At 38.7% G+C, this 22,999-nt stretch overlaps 1 protein-coding gene across 1 annotated transcript; it reads left to right on the top strand.

Moving 5' to 3' along the window:
* The first annotated feature begins 292 nt into the window (after positions 1-292).
* LOC110065521 (staphylococcal nuclease domain-containing protein 1-like) lies at positions 293-19,683 on the top strand. The gene is made up of 31 exons (XM_020772673.2): positions 293-438; positions 598-747; positions 4,083-4,206; positions 4,782-4,863; positions 5,138-5,216; positions 6,068-6,143; positions 7,076-7,167; positions 7,340-7,396; positions 7,935-7,992; positions 8,151-8,191; positions 8,919-9,025; positions 9,159-9,249; positions 10,341-10,432; positions 10,814-10,841; positions 11,213-11,320; positions 12,068-12,334; positions 12,791-12,859; positions 13,360-13,432; positions 13,841-13,959; positions 14,126-14,218; positions 14,641-14,736; positions 15,206-15,280; positions 15,382-15,439; positions 15,687-15,810; positions 16,174-16,243; positions 16,514-16,566; positions 17,869-17,923; positions 18,336-18,383; positions 18,498-18,542; positions 18,777-18,929; positions 19,200-19,683. Exons 1-31 carry the CDS (start codon positions 397-399, stop codon positions 19,263-19,265), a joined length of 2,691 nt encoding a protein of 896 aa, XP_020628332.2. The 5' UTR covers positions 293-396; the 3' UTR covers positions 19,266-19,683.
* Positions 19,684-22,999: the final 3,316 nt, after the last annotated feature.

Consider the following 22,999-nt stretch of genomic DNA (forward strand, 5'->3'; position numbering starts at 1 on the left):
CTTTGGTCAGCTGTCCTCGCTCAAGGGGTAATATACATTTTCGGCCCATGATCGGCTTACTTCGTGTCACTTCGTATCTGTTTCGCATTTTCAAGATTTCTAATGATAAGCGCAAATCAGGCTTCTTCAGAAAGTGGGATTCCTTAAAGTACAAAGATGCTTTTATTTCAAGATTGTTTCATAGAACTGAAGCCTCCGAGAAAATAGCAAGCTTCTGTTATTGACAGTCCTGGCTCCTCGGACTGTATCGGAAGAAGTCGATATCTTCCGGCACTTTTTCTTCCGGAAGGTACTGACGTAATACTAACTCCAAATATAGTAGTCTGCGTGAAAAAGTTCTTTCCTTTTACCTTTGAATTTGTGGCGAGTTATTTAGGTTCTTAGCGAAAAATAATAATGTCTCAGACTATACAGATGAATCGTGGAATTGTCAAACAGGTAATACAATGACAATCCGTTCTAATTTTAAAGTTTATTATACGTCGAAGTACTTTAGATGCTTTGAAATGCCACGTTTTGCATTAATTGAGAAACCTCTACCCGTTGACTGGAATCAATAAACTTGAGTTTGCTGTTATATTTTTTTTCTCAACGAAGGTTCTTTCGGGAGATAGCGTCGTAATACGTGGACAACCCCGAGGTGGGCCTCCCCCTGAAAGACAGTTGTGCTTATCCAATGTAAATGCACCGAAACTGGCAAGAAGATCTAATCCCAATGTGGAGGGAAGCGTCGAAACACGCGATGAGGTTTGCTACATTACTACATTGTTTAGCGATGCGCTCTGGTTTTTGTGGCTTCTTACCCGTTGTAAGCTTTTTTCTGTGTGTTTATTCCGTTTAACTGCATGGTTTCTGGTCTAAATCTTTCATTCTATTACAAGTGAACAAGTTGCTTCGTTTAATGCGTTGGTTGTGAGAAAAAGATACCTTGTTTTGTTCATTTCGTTATGAATGACTTTCCAATGTGACCAATCGTATTCGGTTACGTGCCGCAGTCTTTTGCTGTTGGCACGAGAAATATCTGATGTGTATCACTTTTCAAATTAGCAAAGAAATCGCGGCACATGCCGTTTTTCACGAAATTGACGAATAATTTGATTCTAACTGTAAGATGAAAGACCGTAAACTTAAAATATTATTATTATTTCAATAACTTCGAAGATCGCCCTTTGAATCCCACATGTGGATTTTTAATACCAATTTGTCCTAATGATCAGTTATTTTCCCTTTTATGGATTTTCTAGGTATCTTTATATACTTATTTACTTATCATTCTATAGATTAAACAGAATTAACATTAGCTGAGATTTTGTAATATTTTCACAGAAAACACAAAGAATATATTTTGTTAATGAAATCATGTTCCTTGGCATCATTTTTACAAATGCCTATTTGTATTTTATTTCTAATTTTCTTTTGTAACAAAATGTCCCAAATTTTAAGTTCATCAGTAAAATCAGTACGTTTACAGCATGCCAACTTTTCTAAGCGTAACTATAAGAATTATCATATATGGCTAGCTCTGTGGGCGGGCAAAATGAACCAGACCTTCCACGGTGATTGGCTCTCTCTGGACTACCTGCAGTGTCCTGCAAGAAAAATTGTCCCTGAAAGCCATATAATAAATTGTTTATTAACCGAGCTTGTTCGGTCAAGATGGCTGGATATTGACCTTGTTCTTTTTTTTCTTTCTTTTTTTTTTTGCGAGTTTACGCACCTCGACTCTGTCTCGGTCCATAAACATGGACAAGTGAATTTAGCCAACATCCAGCCATCTTCACCGAACAAGCTTGGTCAATAACCCCCATGTATTTTATAAACCATTTTAGAAATACAAATGTATATTTACTGACTTTACTTAAGTCTTGTTCATACTAGCAATGGTTGTACTCATGCTAGAGACATTTTAATAGACCATATTCATATTCTCAGCATTGGACTAGAACTCTAAGCTTGCATTTTATGCAACTCTATTTGCATTTGAAAAGACTCCCCCGTATTAACCTCTGTTGCAAGCTAGTTCCATTTCAATACCAGGAATACGAATATGGTCTAGTGAATGGTCTCAAATGGCTAATATACTGTAAAAACACTCAACAAGACAGATACATTTGGTGTTGTCAAGATGCATAAACAGATGGCTTTAGTGTCTCAGATGTTAAATGCGTCTAGTATAAAATTTGGATACCCTAATGGGCACATTGCATTTAGCCCTTGGCTTATTATTGTCAAATTGGTGCTCTATTTCTCCAGAAATGAATTGAAATGTATATGCAAATGTACTTTACATTATGTGTTTAATTTGGTTATGTTTACCTTTGCCAAAATGGGAGAGACCTGTGGTAATGTTTAAGATTAATTAGTGTAATAATATTGTCTGAGAGAGGTTAGTCCTGAAATCCTTATTGGAAGTTGTCATCAACTTCACATGAGGATGCCTTCTACTCAACTTGCTGAAATGGCTGTCAATAGTTCTTTTAGTAGCACAATTCTTGCGCATAGTAGGTGATCACAGTTCAGATGATCTACTCAATGATACCCCTGGGCTAAAAAGATTATTTTTATAAAATAAATTGCATGTACATAGCTAACAACAGTGCTCTCTGTAGAACAACCCTTACTCAGGTGATCACAGTACAAACCACTGATCAATGCTCCTGGGCTCAAAACCATTACTTAACACGTACATGATAGATGAACGTGTTACGTAAATGGACTCACAGATAATTCAGATAATACCACAAGACAGTACAGGTACATGATTGCAACAACTGTGATTGGGTATTCAAGGCTAGACTTTACAAGGTGATTGTTAAGTCTAATTTTTAATACTTGGTCTTTGGATTGAGTGAGTTTGGATTGAGTGAATTGCATCATGAAATGTATCAAAGATCAATACAGTGGAATCCTGTTAATACGGTCACCAGCGGGCCATGAAAATTTGACAGTACTAACGGGGTGGCTGTATATACTGGGTAGGATAAAATTTCATGGTCTCTAAACAACTTTTCTCTAATGGAGAAGGTCACTCCAAAAAGCTTACTTTTTTGGTCTTCACCTATAGCAAGTAAACATTCAGCTTTTACACTCACCAAAGTTTCAGCCTCTGAAATGGCCATTATCCAGAAGAAATTCATCTCAAAAGAAGGGATTTTGGAGGCCGCCATTTTGAAACTGTCTTGGCAGCCAGGCCTGTTCATGTGACGTCATTCCATCTGACTCAAAATTGGTGGGAAGGAGAAAAATCTGCAACTGACTTTGCATCCTTTACAAGGTCAGCAAAATACTTTTCTTTTTACAAACAATTATCCACTTCACTATCTTCAATGCTATCATTTTGGAGTTTGGAGCATGTTTGGCTCAAAATAATATGACTCAAGAGCAACCGTAACCCATCTGGAGTGGTAGTTAAAAGGCTTGTTGGAAGCCATTTGGACAAAATCTCTTGGATGGAATGACGTCACGAAAACATGGCCTGGCTGCTGAGTACTGTTCAAAATAGCAGCAACAATGTCAAATTTTGGGCTTCTTTGGAGACAAATTTCATAAGGAGAACCTGCACTTTAGAGGCTGAAACTTTGGCAAGTGACTAAACTTAGTGCAAGGTTTTTATTAGCATTGACAAAAAAATATACATTTTTTGGAGTGACCTTCTCCTTTAATAAGCATTCAAAATGCAGGTAGGATTTTTAAAGTAGTTGAAACTTTAATCAGTACATACATTAATGTCAATGGAAATATGAGCATGGCTGGTTCAAGTGGCTGTGTTAACAGTGTAACATTATAGAGGATTATACAGTTTGGGATTTCAGAATGTGGCTGTTGGTCATGTTGACAAGGTGGCCGGATTAACGGGAACAAAAACCACTGGCCATACTGTAATAACCAGGTGACCGTATTAACAAGGTGACCATAAGGTGGGATTCCACTGTACATGTATGTGTGAAGCGAACGTAAAGGAGAGATTGACAATCTTGTACATTGGGAGCTTATATTTAGGCAAGCACTAAGTACTGCAGCTCAGTAGATTTTCACTAGTTTTAATTAAATTTATTTAACAAATTTGGTTTTACACTTAACAGCCTTTTGCATGGGAAGCTCGAGAATTTCTCAGAAAGAAGTTGATTGGCAAAGAAGTATTATTCTCTGTGGAATACAAAGTTCCTGGGACAGGACGAGAATATGGATGCATCTATTTACAGAAAGGTACAGTACATTCAATCAACTTTCATAATTAAAAAGTCATAGTGCATTCTTTTTCAATTAAATTATTAACTAAACAAAAATACATGTACATGTACACAAATGTAAATTATTCATTCATTGCTTATTTTAATTAATTCCATGTTTTCATTTGCATGAAGAGATTAGGGGTTGGGGGAACAGAAAATAATTACATGCCTGTATTATTTCAACATTGTCAGTGTCCTAACATGGAAGATCCAGTGGTCAATTACGCTGGACTCCAGGTTGAGTGGTCCGGATATAGGGATGTGTTGTGTTCTTGGGCTAGACACTTTTACAGTGTATTACTTGTACAGTAGTGCCTCTCTGATTTCTGCCCAGGTACATAAATGGGTACCAACAAATAGCTGGGTCAAGCTGAGAGAATGTTGGGGAGAAGCCTGTGATGAACTAGCATCCCATCCAGGGGGGAGCACTAATCATACTGCAAAGCCCAAGTTACATGTACACGTAAGCACTAGTAACATACAGCTATGAGCTCAAAAGGCTTTACTTATTATCTAGAATTTGTTTTTGAACTATCATTGTCTTGTTAGGAGATGAACTTGAAAATGTAACAGAAGCTATAGTTTCTGAAGGACTTGTGGAAGTCAGACGTGGGGGCATCAAACCATCAGAGTAAGCCTTGTTTGAGCGTATGAGTATTTCATGATATCACTTTACAATGTAGTACTGTACACGTAGTATTATAGAGACTGTACTTTCAATAGACCCTGTATGTTGTACAAATTTTCAATAAACAGCAGTTGGAAAAAAAAAAGTTTCCCAGAGTGGAACCTCTTGAAAGTGACTGTTCACTATAATTATACAGCTTGTTAATAATTAATATACACTTGTCAATTTATATATATTTAATAAATATATTATACTATTTTATTGTTGTTTTGATTAGTGACCAAACAAAGCTAATTGACGTAGAAGAAATGGCAAAAACAGTTGCAAAAGGAAAGTGGGCTGCTGATACCTCAGATGTGAGTATTTTACCTTTCTTTAGCATAAAATGTGGTGGTGCGGATCCACATAATTTGCTAACATCTGCGTCCTCCGTATCATCAGAGCTTTTTTCTGCATAAAACAGAAAAATTGTACCATACATGTATTAATGATAAAGCACCTGCCTTACAACCCCACAAGCCAAAATTCCAAAGAGATTGATTATTTCAAAGTAGCTTTTCTTCTAAAACAGCGACGAAAACACTCCATTTCGTTCTTGACCTCCTTAAATTAACCTCCAGGCGTTTCAACCTTTTTAGGTGAAGAGCCTTGAGACTAGTTCCGTTGAAAATGCCTAGTTACTAAGCTACGGACATTCCACAAATGCAGCAATGAATTCTGCATGCAAAATGGCCACGTAAAATGAGCCGAAATGCTATGGAAAAACTGTGTAAATGAAGAAATACCTGTTAACAAATACCATTAAAAGATCAAGCTTTTGTCAAAATTGACAAAAACGATGGGCATTCTATTAAGAGCTTAAATTGTGGGTGAGACTTTGAAGTGCTTTTTGTTTCACTGTTGTTCAGACTTCATCATCAGTTTTGTTAAGTATTGAAATTTCTGTATAATCCAGTCTGTTTTCCGCTTAAATCAACACATTTTTCTGCATTTTCCTCCGAAAATTTCCACATAATTTGTTATATTTTTCTGCACCCTGTCAGATGGCATGCATATAGTGAATGCAAAAATGCTCATCTAAGAATCAGTCAAATTCTCCCAAAAGTTCCCTTGTCAGTGGCAAATTGAACAGAAAAAAAAACTATTAAAGTACATGTACATGACTGTATGATAATGTATCATGTTTTATATGTATATCAAATTATAGCACATCAGAGAAATCACATGGAATGTGGAGAACCCAAGACATTTTCTTGATGCCAATAATGGAAAGGAATTTAATGGTAAGCATCAGCTTTATGATAAATTTCTTCTCAATTGCATTTAAGGTCATTCCCCGAAAAAGAACGCACAATAGATTTTCATTCAAATTTTGCTTTTTGGCTGCTTACAGTATATCAAGAGAACTGAAATTTTGAAATAAAAAGGGGGGTCCCGGTATTCGTTTAGGAACAGGAAGACCCTCAATAAACCCAATAATTTCTTAAATTATCTTCTTTTAGAAACGTTTATACTTGAACAACTCACTTTATGCTTTGTGAGAGCAGAAAAATAGGGGGAAAGTTTAGTGAGAAATACAACTATGGATGTATTGCATCAATGTTAAGGAGCAATTTGATGTATGTTTCATGATAAAGGTACCTATATTTAGTCGACAGGGATTCAACATGTTCCAAGCACGCAGTGTTCTTGAGGGCACATCTTATTGTTTACAAGTGCTTGCTATGCTCTCTTTTTCAGTGATAATTTGTTACTCTGCAATAGAAATTGGTCTATATTCACTGTATAGAAAGTAGGTGATCACTGCATTCAAACTAAGTAAAAAAATTGTTAGGTCCCCATACTCATTTCCAAGAAAAAATGATCATTTGTCTCTTGCAAGCCAAGTCGTTCAGAAAAAGCCACCATTTCGTATGTGCATGTGTTTGCGAGCACGTGCTAATGATGCGAAAATCGTGTACAGTAGGGATGCGCAATGCAATTCTGAGGAATAACCTGAAGAGTATTATGGAAAGGTTGTATTTACTATTTATTTAACATACTAAACATATTTTTATGTGTATACTTCACTTCCCTTGTTTGATCAACTTGAAGAAATTTTTCCTTTTAAAGAAGTTCACTTATAAAAGATTTGCCCATACAACACAATATTGCAATATGGCATACACATGTAAATATGCAGTAAATAATTTTATATCTTTATTTAATTCTATAGCTGTTATTGAACATGTTCGTGATGGTTGCACAGTAAGAGCATTTTTACTGCCAGACTTTTATCACGTGACAGTTATGATTACAGGAATAAAGGTATGTTGATCTCTAAAATTGATATGTGCTGTACAGAACTTTACAGTCTGATGTAGGGTTCCCCCCAAAATTTGAAGTACACCCAGACAATTAACTACTGAATGGCTGTACATGTATGTACAATGTAGGTACATGATGATTGTTTTCTACAGTAACACATTTTCAATTACAGTGCCCAATGATCAGACGCGAGGGAGACAAAGAAATTCCAGAGCCATTTGCTGACGAGGTAATCACCACGTACAATTATTTTCAGCAAATTATTTTTTCATTTTTGTGCCAAGAACACTGTGATGAGAATTTTTTGTTTCTGTGCAGCTTAATATCATACCCTAGGTTCCAGAGGTTTTTCTTGTGCGATTTCTGGTGTCGGTCATTTCGGCAGCCAAAGTGAATCGAAGTATTTCCGTCTGCCGCGTGCAAGAAAAAACCTTTGGTACCCAGGGTACTTAATATATGGGAATTTTCTTGAAAAAGATATTAAACAAGTTGCCTGAAACATTATTTTGTAAAACACTGAAGTAAACAGAGTGAACAAATTCAATTTGAGCTAGATAAACAGTTGGTGAACATGGGAACACTTTTATCATGTTGTGGCAACTGTTCCTACAGTGGCAAATTCAACTGAGGTTTATTGAATCAATGTCTATCTTGTTGTGTACAATGTGCATAAGCCTTCCCCCCACTCCATGCCATGCACATTGTACCTCATGGTATTGAGATGGAATGTTGACTAATATGGAGCCTTGTTCACATTTTTTTGCCAGGCCAAGTTTTTCACAGAGAGCCGTTTGTTACAAAGAGAAGTCAAAATAATTCTAGAAGGTATAAAATTAATAAAATTCACACATTGTATATAGTTCACATATAAGAGTTGAATTCCAGTTACTTTTAGTTAAATTGCAGCTGAAAAACTAGACTCTTGAATATTAAAGACAAATTTTCGAAAACTCAATAACTAATGAGTATTATCCTTCCCTCAGGTGTATCCAATCAGAATTTCCTTGGGTCCATTATTCATCCAGTAAGTTATACTATAACCCTGGTGTCATATCATAAACTCTTGTAGTTATATGACCAGCTATGTCAGTGGGCAAGGCAAACCAAATCCTGCACTGTGATTGGCTACCTGAACGGGTAAGATGGTGCTATGTTGCCCGTTCGGCATAACGCGCTGTGTCCCGGAAGGAAAAATTTCCCCGAAAGCATAGACAGTAATAAACCCTTTAATGACAAAGCTCGTTTGGTCAAGATGGCTGGATATTGGCCTCGTTTATTTTTGTGTGTGTGTTTATTGACCTTGTCCTCGTCTCGGTCCATAAACAAGAACTTGGCCAATATCCAGCCATCTTGACCTCACGTTTGGTCAATAACCCATATGTAGTAGGTTTCTAGCTACATGTAGTTTACGAGTTTCGGATGTAAATGTTCATGAGAGTCAAACAACAAAAAACGTCGACTTGGTATGATTGCATGTGTTGTTTTTTCCCGAAATTTAGAGAAAATGTATCAGAACGTATGCCAAAAATAATTCACTCGTTCACGGGAAAGGCGAAATTAACACGCTTTAGGTAGAGAGGACAAACAACAGGTTGTAAGCGTGTAACTATTCCCTTCGAGCAAAAACAAAGCTACGTAAAAAAAGACAAAAACACACAAACAAAGCTACCATTGGCCAGTCTGATAACACAAAAATATAACTTATGGCTATTGAATTGAGTTGTTGATTTATTACGTTGTACATCCTTTAGGCTGGTAATATTGCTGAATTGTTACTCCGTGAGGGATTTGCCCGTTGTGTTGACTGGAGCATGGCAGTTCTCTCTAAAGGACATGACAAACTGCGGACTGCAGAAAAGTAAGTTGTGTCGTATGGCAATTAGCCTGCAAACAAGCTCTCCGGTCGGTCATTTTATCATAACATATACGTATTCCGTTTTTCCAGGATTGTTTTTTGAAGTTTTTGTTAACAGGTTTGTTGTGTTTTGTAGATTTGCCAGAGAAAAGAGGCTTCGATTATGGAAAGACTATGTACCAAGTGCGCCGATAGTCCCCATTCAAAACAAAGAGTTTACTGGAAAGGTAAGTGAAGACGGTTACGCAGAATATTTCAAGTCCCTAGTTTCCTTCCCAAGAGTGAACTGGATTTCTGTGCTAGTCGGAATAAGCGTTGTTCATATCAATTAAATGGCGCGACGAAGGGGAAAAACTGCATTTCGTGAATAGCTCCCGGCGGAGGGGGGAGGGGGCGGGGGGCAGGGGGGGAGGGCAATCCCAGAAAAATTTTGTGCAGGTGTGGGGCCCGCTTCCCAAAACCCTTACTCTATTTATGACCAAAATCTGCGATTTTCCCTACCCTACTTATGACCAGACCACAGTTGCCCTAAACATAATTTTGAAAGGTTTTTGTTTGTGGTCTTATCCATAATGATGAAAAAGTAGCTTCTTCTAAACAACACTACCCAATTCAAGACTAGAACTACAAAAACCATACCCTATTTAAGACCAAAATGGTCAAAATCGATACCCTATTTATGACCAAAAAGGGCTAAAAAGACTATACCTTTTAGGGCCGCACATACCTATATAGCCCATATATGGGAGTATCCCCCCCCCCCCCCCCCCCCGGTGGAAGAGATACATTAGGGAGTTTACGAAAGCACGACGGCGACGCCGAGGACAACGTCGATTAAAAAATGAATTTATATTTTACCTACGAATCTCGCGATACTCTAAAGTCATTTACTTTGTTTATCACTGTCAAAGCTATCGCAAAACTAAATCCGGAACACAGCGATAAATTTGAAATAAAAACTTTAAAAATTAGCCATCTTGGTTCACGTCCTCCAGACAACGCAAAATTTAGTCATTTCACGTCGTTGTCTTGCAGAGGACGGCAAAGAAATGTACCAAGAATTATAACGCACGTGCGCAGCCATTGTACTACTCATTAATTCTTTTGTTCAGTGACATTCCCGTCGCCGTTGCCGTCGTGGTTTCGTAAACTCCCCAGTATCTCGGACTAACAGCACTGGAATTTAAGTCACGCAAAACACCCGTGCACTGTGCGTCACGGTTTACGGCAAAGGTTCGAATCGTGCTTCATGAATGAACAGACATGTTTTCCTTAACATTTCTATTCACCTAATAATTATTATACGTTTTATGTGCAGGTTGTAGAATGTGTAAATGCGGATGCTTTGGTCGTTAAAACTGCAGATGGAGTACAAAAGAAAATTCATTTCTCGAGCTTACGACCGCCCAGGTACTGTAGCTGTAATGAACTGAATTCACTTGCATATTTTTTTGGTAAATGTATTTTTTTTTTCCCTGAAATACTCAAGGATCTTTCAAGTAAAATCGAAGCTGATTTCAGATGCTACAAGTAACATGCCTGATATACATGTAGCGCTAATGATCGAACCTTACGCTGCTGGCGTTTGTTAGTAGTACAATGGAGAGGTTATAAAGAATGACTTTTGCGGCAAAAATTAAATCTTTGACTTCTGTCTTTAGCCTTTTGTACACCCAAGTGAGAATATTTTTGTATTTGTTCTGAATAGGAGATTCTATGTCTGTTTTTGAGTTGCACTGATTTAAGGACTAGAGGAAATGAAAACATTGTTTTGATCTTTCGGTGTTGTAGGTTAATCCCCAAAGAGGATGGCACACAGGTATGGTTAGTGATTCGTCAATCAAATTGTAGCGCTTTCAGAAACGTCTTTGTCTTGTTTATATATATATATATATATTTTTTTTTTACGCTTTACCAAGTTGGAAACTGTGGAGTTCAGGACCTTCTGCTATCCAATGTGGCAACGCTCTTAGCGCGGTTTAGTGCTTTGTCACAATCGTTACTGTATTGTAGCAAGGTTCGTTTTTAAGCTGAAAATCAATCAGGATTGTTTTTATTTTAAAAACTGCTAAGAGGAGGAGAGATGGTCAAATGTTTGTAGAGTGACAATCCCTGGATGTGAGAAACCCACATGCTTCTCTTCAAACTATTCTGTAATCCTCACTTTGTCTGTCTTGATTTGTTGCACAGGACACTATCACGAACGCTAAAGATAACAGGAAGCCCAGACCATTGTATGATGTTCCTTACATGTTTGAGGCCAGAGAATTCCTTAGAAAGAAATTAGTCGGCAAAAAGGTAACGAACACCTCTTCGTCTTAGTTAACTCATTTAGAGTTTTCGGTAAATTATCAACTTGATTGCTACTGTATGATAACCGCTGTAGCGAAGTTAGCAAAGCTGGTGCTTTCATCGTTAGTTCTTCGTTGGAGCAAACTTGCTGAGTGAAAATGTTGGAAGTAATTGTTACTTTCATGCGTTACCTCTCTAACTCCAACAAAAATGCACTTACATGTGCAATACCGTGACATTAGTAGTGACGTTGAGTTCAAACTTTGTCTTTGTCCGCTGCTGTGTTGTTCTTAGTGTCATTTCAAGGTAAAACATCCACAGCAATCCCACAGCAGTGAGCGCGCACAACACACTGAGCACGCGCAGTTCCTGCCGTCGTTCACGCCAAAACTGCAGCTTAACGTCTCAAGTTTCCGAAATCCATCAGTCCCAGTCCAGAATTAAGACAGTCATCGGCACAAATATTGTGCACTGCATACACATTGATAATTTAACAACTATTATCCACTTAGTTTATCTGCTCGTAATTTGATTTAACCTCTGCTCGTTTTGAAAAGTTTTCTTAGAAAAGACCTGCACATTCCCGCTTTATATTCTTACAAAGTTCGAGGCAATGAAAAGCGGCGGAACTGAAGTGGCGTTGATTTTTTGCGTTTTTGAGTGTAAAATTGTGCTTTAACGGTAAATTTTATTCCGAATGATAAAGTTACTACCCTCTGTCCTGATTGCGCTGTTCTGTTCTCTTTATTTCAGGTTAACGTTAAAGTTGATTACATCAAGCCTCCAAGCGATGGTTTCCCTGAGAGAACATGCGCTACAGTGACTATCAGTGGTATTAACATAGCTGAAGCTCTGATCAGTAAAGGATTCGCGACTGCGCTACGTCACCGGCAGGACGATGATCAGCGGTCTTCATGTTACGATGACTTGTTAGCAGCCGAGACGCGTGCAATTAAGAATGGTAAAGGATTACACAGTAAGAAAGAATCACCCATACACAGAGTGGCAGATCTGTCTGGGGTGAGTCAGTGAATCCTTGAATTAACAGTTGCCTTGACTCTAAACCAATCCTCAGTCTTGTGTGAGTTCGTATGTTCGCGCTTTCTGGAAAAGGGTCTGGGGAGAGTATAAATGCGTAGAGTGGGATTGGGCGAGATGCAAGAAGTGTTTTCTGTCCCATCAAAGTGCACGCGTTTTACTTCTTAATATTGGCGCATTCAGCCTCACGCTGGCGTGAATCTTGAAGTCAACATTCGCTCACAGTAGTAGTTACCTACACATAACCAAATGTTTGCGCCCTTGCTATTATTTTCCTTTAGTTATCTCCTGTGTCCGCGAAATTTTAGTCAAACTAATTAATGGCACTTGACAAAGAAGTCTAAAAGTATCTCTTTTATGATCCTTGTTTTCTGGGAATTTTCGGGCTTTCATAGAGATTTACTTAATTCTTGACGCTGTAATTGCATTTTATTTTAGGAACCAACGAAGGCGAAACAATTCTTACCTTTCTTACAACGAGCAGGAAGATCTTCAGGAATAGTTGAAGTGAGTGATCGTATAAACTGTAGTTTATGGAGAAAATTCGGATTTTTATCTCCAGGGGCCCGTTTCTCGCAGGTCCCAGAGAGTTTTCGCACCCGAAAAGCCGTAGCAAAATCTCAAACCTTTTGACTACAAAGCTGTTTTATTCATATATTCTAAATGTGAACAGAGGTTCTCTTGATACAAGAAGTTTCAGGCGTTTACACCTCGCTGTCTTTAAATACCGATTGTTTGAAAATGGCTTTTCGGTCCGAAAAGATCCTGGGGCTTTCGGGAAACGGGCCCCTGGGCTGGGTTGCCCAAAACCCGGGTAACGCTAACCCAGAATTTAAGTTAACCGAAGTATTAATTTATAAAAATGTTTTTCACTGCTTATGTTCTGTGTGGTTTGAGATTATTCAAATTCAAAGCTGAAGGACAAACAATATAAACAGAAAACCTCACCGAAAAGTTGCAAAACCTGATGTTCAATACTCACATCGTTTAATTGCTCTTTCTCGCAGTTTGTTGCCAGTGGTTCAAGACTAAGATTGTATCTACCAAAGGAGACTTGCCTTATCACTTTCCTTGTTGCTGGTAAGTGATCTTCAAATTCCTACCATTCGTAGTTGTGTGACGGACAGTTCACCGAGCGCGGATGAACTGCGCTGATCTCGTGGCGATCTCTACGTTTCGTCTGGCGGCATGCGTTCGTTCATTTGGAGGACTGGCAGGACTAAAGCTCGTCTACTCATGCGCGCACCCCTCCCTACCCGGAAGAAACTGGCAGTTGATGAGTGATGTGCAAACAATTTAAGACAATGCTGTAGCTCAACCGAACAGTGACAAAAAGGATCACGACGGAAGCAAATTTTACGTTTTAAATTAATATTTCTTTCCGACTATCCTGTATTAACATTTCGCCTTCTTAAGTTCTGCTGGTTCTTCCGCATGTCGGTCTGTAAGTTCAATTGTTTACTTCTGTTTATTTACTCGTGTTTTTAGGTATCACATGTCCTCGTGCTGGTAGAATTGTCACATCACAAGGAATTATCGCTGCCGAAGGAGAGCCGTACGGTGATGAAGCTCTGAGTTTTACCAAGGATCTCTGTATGCAAAGAGAGGTAATTAAACCACCATGAAATGGGGTGTTAAATGAAACAGAATTTCGAAACTGAACGAGATTCAGTTTGATATACTGATTCTGCGAGATAAACTTATTTTGAGCGTTTGTGTAATCATGGTGTTTTTGGCACATGTATTTGTTTGTTTTTCCTAACAACGTATTAGGTTGAAGTACAAGTTGAAGCAATTGACAAGGCTGGTAATTTCATTGGTTGGTTATTTGTGGATAACACGAATCTTTCTGTTGCACTGGTCGAGGTAAAATGAATCTTTCCTCTTCTTAGCTCTTAGAGTACTGAGTTCGCAAACAGTAAATTTCTATTACTCATTACTGTGCATTTGCTATGATATTTTACAATTCCTATAACATCGGGTTTAAGAATTTAGTGATCCAATAAGTTCATAAGAATTGTTTGTATCACCACATTATCTTAGTGCTTGTTAACATGTTGGCTTGGCTGCTGGTCGCCATGATTCCGGCGGAGAGCGTTATCCGTCCTTTGAACAGCCTGAGCCAGGAAACCTTGTATCTTGTGATGAAATGGTAGAATTTCGCAGTAACTATGACAGTTAGCACTAACATATTCTTGCAGTGACAGAATTAACTGTGGACTGCTTTGAACGGGGCTAGTATGGCGTTCATTGTTTGACATACCTTTGTTCTGTTTGTCTGTTTGCAGGCTGGTCTTTCACAAGTCCACTTCACAGCAGAACGCTCCAGTTATTATCATCAGCTTACACAGGCTGAGGAACAAGCAAAATCACAGAAACTTAAGGTACTTGTACTCCAGCCTGTGTCAAGATTTGAAATAGAGTACAATTTGAAGTAGTTATCGAGCGCAAGTGTAGAAATTCATCCACAGTACTTGAGCGAGAATATAGAGAGCAAGAAAATGGTTTTGAAAAACGTGTTGCTTTCAGTTGGTGGCGAGCATCAATTCTTTGAAGGACTGATCTTCATTATGATGCATCCTTGATAATAGTTGTAAATTGCGCTGCGCCATTTAAGTGCTATAAATGAAGAGAACTAAGCGCGCGGTTTCCTGAAGGGATGTGCGCTATTTACTATCCGGGAAGTGCTCGTGCTTAGTTTTGATTGGACAATGAGAATCGGAAAGTCTTCGGCTTCTTCGAGGATTTGTCGAAATGGCGATTTTGTTTCATGAACTATTTCGAAGGAAAAAGTCGCCAAGCGACGCCAGTTTCAAGAGTGTGTTTTTTTAACGCCAGTTTTTTCGTTTTCAGTTATGGGCAAATTACGAAGAACCTAAAAATATTGTTGTCGTCGAGGAAACAGAGAGGAAATGCAATTATAAGAAGGTTTGTTATACTTGTAATGTTTAATAACAGACTGATGTTTCTCAGGGCTTTTGTTATTTATCTTATAGAGTGCCTTATTCCCTGTTGTGTCTTGTTTACAGGTCATTGTCACAGAAACAAAGCAGAGTCTCTCGTTTTGGGCGCAACATGTTGACTCAGGTAAGCAGACGGATTCTTCGTGTAGCAAGCGGAATGGTTTTTCATAGTTGAAGAGACAAAAGATATGCATGTGTTGATGACAATGAAAAATGTAGCGCTCATTCGATAATTACAGAGTTTCATTGGCAGTTTGGTATATGCTGAATGCATTCTCTCTCTTTGAGATAAATACAGCTGGGAGTTTAAGACAGGAAATAGCGACCGAATTAATAAAAAGCGAAATCCCATCGTTCTTATTTTTCATTAGGTGGCCAGCTAGAGAAGCTCATGGATGATCTTCATAATGAACTCAGCAGTAATCCACCTCTACCCGGTTCATACACAGCGAGAAAAGGAGACTTGTGTGCAGCTTTGTTTGTGGATAATAACTGGTATGTTACTGACAAGTTTGTCGACTCTATCAATAGAGAAGAAACTTACTCCTGCCGCTTCCCCCCCCCCCCCCACCCACCCCTCCGCCTTTTGTACCCTTTCCATCCAACTGAGCACATCCCTCGTTTAATCATGTACGTCATCAACCTCGTTCCCAGGGTCTCAGGTTGGTACGTCATATTATTGCACTCCGCCGCAGGGAGGTATAATAGTGAGGGTATGTACTTTTCACCTTAGCAGTGATGTCATTTATTAGGGGTGGGGGCGGGGGGGAATTTCTCAGGGTGAAGGTAATTGCTTGTTACTGTAGCAGTGAAGTGGTAGCTCTTTAGTCACTTCTCCTTGCGCTGTTTTGTGTTCAGGTACAGAGCGCGAGTAGAAGGCGTGGCATCTCCCAAAGAAATTCATGTGTTTTACATCGATTATGGAAACGTAAGTATCGGAATGAACTTAACAGACGTTTGCGCAGCTTCATTAATTAAAACGTTTTGCCTGGTGGCTGAACTATAGTAGTTGAGGAGAAATTCTCACAATTTTTTGTAGTTCACATGCCATCATCATCAGTTAATTTTCATAGTCAGGAGTAGGACAGGCAGACTAAAAGATGCAGACCCTGTACGCTGGGCTGTGTTATACATCCTCACCTTTTGAATTTAACGTTTTGTTTTATTCACTAGTTTCATTATTTCACGTATATTGCAGAAAGAAGTGTTACCATTATCCAAGCTGTGTCCTTTGCCTTCAGCATTCCACAGGTAACCCAGCTAAAACTGTTCATTTAACTTAATTATTACCCTATTGCTCGGGTATGCAAATGGCATTCTTTATTTTAATAGGCCCTTTGCAGCTGGGGCCACAAATTTTGTATTATGGGCTATAACTTAAAGAATGCCAGAAATGGAAAGAGCGCATCGAAAATACCAAAATGGCCAAGTTTAAGGCCCCAGGAATTAACGAGTAAGTTTATAGCACAGTTTGAATTTTCGGAAAATTTAGAGGATTTGTATGGAAAATGTTGGTGGAGAGCAAGGTCTTGCTCTCCAACAACTTTTTCCAGACAAATCTTCTTATTCTTTCAAAAATTCAGACCGTCATAAAATCTCATTCTCTGATGACGGGGGCCTCAAACTTGGCCATTTTGATATTTTCGATTTTCCATTTCTGGCATTCTTTGAGTTATAGCCCATAATTTTATGAAAAGTAGGTCACGTGATGGCTTAGCTGCAAAGAGCCTATTTTGTCGCGCTCAGCACATCGGACACGACACCAGCATTTCCACGTTGCCCCCTGGCGCTGTGGCAGGCGCGGTCACCTAATGGTCAACGCCCTGGTGTCTGGATCGAGTGGTCCTGGGGCCCGTTTCTCGAACTTTTCGGGCCCGCAAAGCCATTTTTAGTTAATTGGTATTGAAAGGCAGAGAGGTGTATACGCATGAAACTTCTTGTATGAAGGGAACCTCTGTTCATATTAAGAATATGTGCATAAAACAGCTCTGTAAACATAAGATTTGAGATTTTGCTGCAGCTTTTCAAGTACGAAAGCTGTTTGGGACCTTCCAGAAACGGGCCCCTGGTTCGAACCCTGCCCGAGGACATTGTGGTGTGTTCTTGTGCAAGACACCGTACTCTCTCAATGTCTCTTGCTACCCGCAACCACTCAAAAATGGAAAATGCACCAAAACTTGAAATCATTCCGCCGTAAAAGCTACAGAGTGACTACAGAGTATATTTCAGCACCCCCGTTCTCCGTGGTAATGTTGGGAAACGATAAATCCAACTTCTGTCAGATGAGAAGTGTGTTTTGTCGACATTGCATGGGGGTATTAAAGGAGGTACAGAGGGACATATTACTGTACGTAAAGAATGGAAATTTCCTACACTTGTGACCAGATGTATAAATGGGCACTGGAAAATTTGAATGCTGGGAAGGAGATTAGCGCTGTTCGTGAACTGCATAGGTAAACCTGCTGACAGCATTTGTCTTGAAATAGTTTTATGTTATTTTCCACAGTTTTAAATCAACTCAGCACCTAAGAATTAATATTTATTCTTCTTCAGTTTTCCTCCTCAAGCACACGAATACAATATGGCATTTATTGAACTTCCAAAGGACGTAAGTAATGACCGTTGTATACTGCTCGTCTTTTTATGCAGCGATAATTCCGGATCAACATGCACCAGGGTCAAACTTGAAATATCAATTCTCCCTACTGGTAGCGATAAGTTTATTTTAATGGTAGTTCAGAGAATTTGGTTGTGCGTGAACAAAAATTCCTTCTTTGGTTGTTGATTTGTTATCCTTGGTAACTGTCTTCCTGCTAACATATTGATTCTATTTGAGGAAAACTTAGATTTGAAAAACTCTTTTACAAAATTTGATCACATAACAGACACTCGCGAGGGTATGTACACACAGTTATGTCATCTCATGGCTTTATTTTGTGAAAGAATTCGGAAATGGCTGCTTCTTAAATAAAGTATCCATGTCTCGTATTTCTTATATTTTCTCTCTTTCTCTTCCTTAGGTTGAGCAAGTTGCTGACGCTTTGTATTCCTTTAGGAATCTGATCATTGTAAGTATCTCTTGTTAAAAACACCGTATAGGAGTCCGTGCCATTTTGTTCTGTTTTCTTGCTGTTGAGATGAAGCAAACATAGCGCTGATTTATCTCTGTTTTTATTCTTCAGAACAGGCAGTTTATGCTTAATGTGGAGTACAAAACTGCAGGTCAGGTAAGCCAAAATGATACTTACATTTGGTAGTGCATTCACGTTTTACAGCGTTGTAAAACAATTCAAGCGCGAAGAAAGCTCGGTTAAAAGATGAGAGTGCCAACAGGTTTAAACCCATGACATTTTCTACAAAAGCATCACCAGCTAACCGAAGAAGCTGTTATTTAGAGCACCTACCTCATAGCATAGCATATCGAGTTGGTTAGATAGTATTTCGTGTTTTTGTGTCGTTAGGATTATGTGACGCTGGTACAAGAGAATGGAGATGATATCGCTAAATCTCTGGTCACGGACGGTCTGGTCACTGTTGAGAAGAGGAAGGAGAAACGTCTGCAGAAGCTCATGGAGGAGTATTACCGAGCTCAGGATGGTGCGAGGAAAGCTAGGGTAGGCTCTTGCTGCTACATCTGAAATAGAAAAGTTATGACTTTCCCAATAACAAGTTTTAGCGAAAATATGTCAGAACAAGGATGATTAGCGGAATCTGCGTATGTTCCCATTCCCGTCTGCGAGCTCTCTCTTTTGACGGCGCAAATTTCCGCATTCGCTTTACACGCAAGTAAGTGAAAACCAGTGACTTCGCCATTGGACGGCGATTAAAGGTCGTACAGCTTGACAAGTATTACTAAAATGGTGCGCTTTCTCTCTTGTTTCCAGATAAACCTCTGGCGTTATGGAGATTTCACTGAAGATGACGCGAAGGAATTTGGCTACTCCGCCTAAACGTGTCTCATCTGTCGTAAAGAGAACAATTATAATAAGCACAGATGTTACTAGCACTGACTAACTGTTTATTTGGGTAGAAGAATAAGCGACTACGGTTACGGACCAAGAATTCTGTACCTGTGTTCGCCACTGTGAATTTGCTGCCAGTTTCAACTGAATAATGAAATGTCTATTTTTATCACTACTTACGGTGAAAGAGAAAACATGCTTGTGTGAAATTCACTTCGTTGTACTTTTGTTGTGCACGTAGAGAAAATTTGAACTCGCCACAATCGTGTCCGTGTTTTTCATCTGTGCTCCGAATTTCTATTTTGATAACGGTCGTAGAATGATTCAATTTCTTGTTCAGGCAAGAGTATTTTGTGAGTGTAGGAGAGAGAACTCACGTAAAATATTAAAAAAGCAAAGGAATGCATGTGTTGTTTTGTGTTTTATTTTCTGAACGCTTAGTACAGTATGTCTTCGCAACTCTTTATACGTGTGAAGATTTTAATAGCGGTCATCAGCGCAATGTGATTGGTTCTCCGCGACCCTATTTCTCTCGTAATAATATACCTGCAAAAATTTCAGCTTGCTGATTGGTTGAGACTTCAATTATTCCCAAACAGGTTCAGGAAGTTGGAATTAAATTTCTTGTATATTATTAGCAAGTAATAAGATTATTTTTCTTGTGCAACTTGGGATAAATAAGCACCCGTAAACATTTCAGACTACAAATTGCACGAGCCACTAGGGCGAGTGCATTTCTTTAAGGCTTTGAAAAATTTACTATTGCTTATTTAATCTAAAATTGGACTCGAAATCATTTCATCACCTCGCACCCGATTTGTATCACTAAATATCTCAAAATCGAAAAGCCTGATACTCGGGTTGTGGAGAAGGACAGATTTAACCAAAAATGTATGAATTCATTCATCGAGCCAAATTTTGCTCGTTAGAGACTAAGAATGGTCAATTGGACCGATTTATGGCGAAAAATAAAGTTTTGGACTCGATGTCCTGTTACCAATTAATCATAGCAATTACAATTTCCCACAAAAATAAAAGTTTTTTTTAAATATCATAATTAAAAACATGGAGAAAAGCTTGCAAAATGGCTGTTATTTTCTTTCAAAACAGTCACCCGAGACCAAATCTCCACAATTTTACAAAGTCAGTCTCTTGAATTGGTTACTATAGTGATTGTAATCAATGTTGTGATTGGTGGATTTAATGGAGAGGACTTAAATTGATTGGCTCATGTAACTGTCCGATTACAGCCAACTCTCCGATTACACTGTCCAATTACAACTTTGCAGATTAATTAGAGCAAAATACAGCAGTTTATGCACCAATCACATTTGAGGAAATTGTAATTGTTATGACTAAGTTTGAATTATAAAATTAATAAAAAGTAATAATGCGATAAGAACTGATGTATCATGTTTTGTTCTTAACCGCCTGGCCTGGGGCGAGCACGGCTCTTAAACTGATCTTGAGTTGTAATTTTGTGAAGAACTGGTTGTAAAAAGCCGGTGAAAATTGTAGGGAATAACAAAATTAGCCCTTGTGCGAAGTCACATTAATTTTTTCCTCTGGTTTTCAAGTGTTTTACTTGGGCCAAACTGAAAGATTTAGCTCGAGCGATGTTTCTCGTGACGTCACCAGCCCTGCACGATCATCCAAAATGGCAAAAATAAATGTGAGTGCTCTATTTTCAAGAAAAATAAATCAACGTTTTTTCACTTCTCTGCGAGATTTTGTGCTGAACTGGCTTCATGGCGGCCAAATCACTACCTTTGAGGTGCTCGTTCATTTGCATCAATTATTTTACGAAAAAAAAAAGATACAGAAAAATTAACTGACTTTCTCACTAGGCTCCTTTCTCACTAGGCTCCCGACAACGGCTGTTTCCGGGAGGGGACACCCATATAAAAAGGACGGGGGAGCTCTTCGTACCTTTCTGGGGGGGGGGGGGGGTTAAAAAGCGGTTTGGTACCTCTTGGAGTATTAAGCCTCAAAAGGTCCACACCGGGAACTTTTTCGATACCTTTTATGGTATTGAGCCGAATAACATACAACAAACATTTAAAGCCACGCCCACAACATCGGACCTTAGTACCTCTTAGAGGTTCTTTTCAAAATTGCCGACGAGAACGGAGAACCCCTACTTTTTATATGGGAGTGTCTCTTCTCCCCCACCCCACCCCCGGGTGGCTGGTAATCGAGTCTAACAAGATTCGTCGACGACACTGAGCCAAAACAATATTCCGAATCGCATCCACCAGGAGCCAAGGAAGAAAATATTTATAATATCACTAAATGAGATCTTAGTAACATTATATTGTGGATTTGTGAACACGCTTAGATTCTATGATGGGTTCCTGTATCCACCGAGTACTCTCCCGTAGGAGGTTTGCATGAGCGGACGTTCTTTCCGTCCAATTCCTCGAAATTCTTTCACTAACTTGACAGTGATGCAAGGGAACGCAAACGAAAATACCGCCGGTAAATGTAGGATCTATAAAAGATCTGATCAGCCAAGAATAGAAACATAACAATGAAGCAAGGCTGATTACTACGTGGAAAGCTAAACGGGACAACAACATGATAGAGTCCAAACTGAAAGCCAAGAATTACAACCGTGGACAGCTGTTCGACAAGGACATGATACAAGAATTCACACAAAAGAGGACGAGGAGACATAAACTTGCCTGAAGAAGGGACATTGACGAACATGTCCTCGCCCGTGCCTTCCCTTCACTGGAACGGCGACCGACGCTTAAATGGGTGTGCCATTTCACGCATCTTTATATAGCGACATTAACATTCATTCCATTTATGAGAAATATGGTGTGCACAAAAGGATTGTGTGCTTTGAATATATAAGCAGTGCGAAAAGAGAAGGTTGTCAGAATGCTCCCACCTGAAAAGAATTTTATTCTGGTTTATTTGCAAGAAGGAATCGTTTAAATTTCGAGATCTTTCGATCGAGCCACGAGTGTGTTATGGGAAGCGTTTTTTGTGTCGCCTACTTCATATAAAATCAAGACGTATGAGCTTATATTAGCAATATTTAAAATATCATATGTGATTGTTGATGTTGTTGCTGTTGTTGTTGTTGTTGGTGTTATCCATGTTGTTAATTTCCAATACCTTGGAAATTGTTTTATTCGAAGAAAACTTGTTTATAATCCTAGTTTGAACTCACTCCTGGTGTCACGACACTTATACTTATATCATGTAAAGAATATTCGTTTCTTTGGAGAACAAACAATTATCAAGGTATACCTGTATGTGTTTTACACCTACGTAGCTCTAAGCTCAAATGTCGCTATAACTCACTGTTAGAATTCTGATCAAATTGTCTTAAAAGTTAAATTATCTTAGCATAATGTTTTCATTACGTCTCGGCTCTGGTGGGAAGAAAACAAATTTATTTGATTTTGAATACATCGTTTTTTACTGAAGTAAAAACTAAAAATCTAGCCTTTGTAAGCCTTTGTCAACGGAGCAACGAGGGCCCCATAATCTATACATGTATACAATGAAACCCGCTTTGCTTTCATTAAAACCTTCTTTGTCACCCTCTGCACAGGGGCCGGTTGATTTTGCGTAGAGTGGCCATTGTAGAAAGCTTCAAGTCCTTCAACTGTATTAAATATATTTTCGCTGTACAAGATTAACTTCAAATGGTGGAAAACAACAAATTATTTTACAACGATCGAAAGTTCTTTTATATACGGAAATCA

The sequence above is a fragment of the Orbicella faveolata genome, unplaced genomic scaffold (assembly GCF_042242905.1).
Source record: "Orbicella faveolata isolate gen_17 unplaced genomic scaffold, um_ofav_v1 contig_1, whole genome shotgun sequence".
In the NCBI taxonomy this organism is placed as follows: Eukaryota; Metazoa; Cnidaria; class Anthozoa; order Scleractinia; family Merulinidae; genus Orbicella; species Orbicella faveolata.

Coding starts and splice junctions, on each gene's coding strand:
- LOC110065521 (XM_020772673.2), top strand. CDS start 397: ATGTCTCAGACTATACAGATGAATCGTGGAATTGTCAAACAG. Junction 439..597: donor ATCGTGGAATTGTCAAACAG/GTAATACAATGA, acceptor TTCTCAACGAAG/GTTCTTTCGGGAGATAGCGT. Junction 12,860..13,359: donor GATCTTCAGGAATAGTTGAA/GTGAGTGATCGT, acceptor TCTTTCTCGCAG/TTTGTTGCCAGTGGTTCAAG.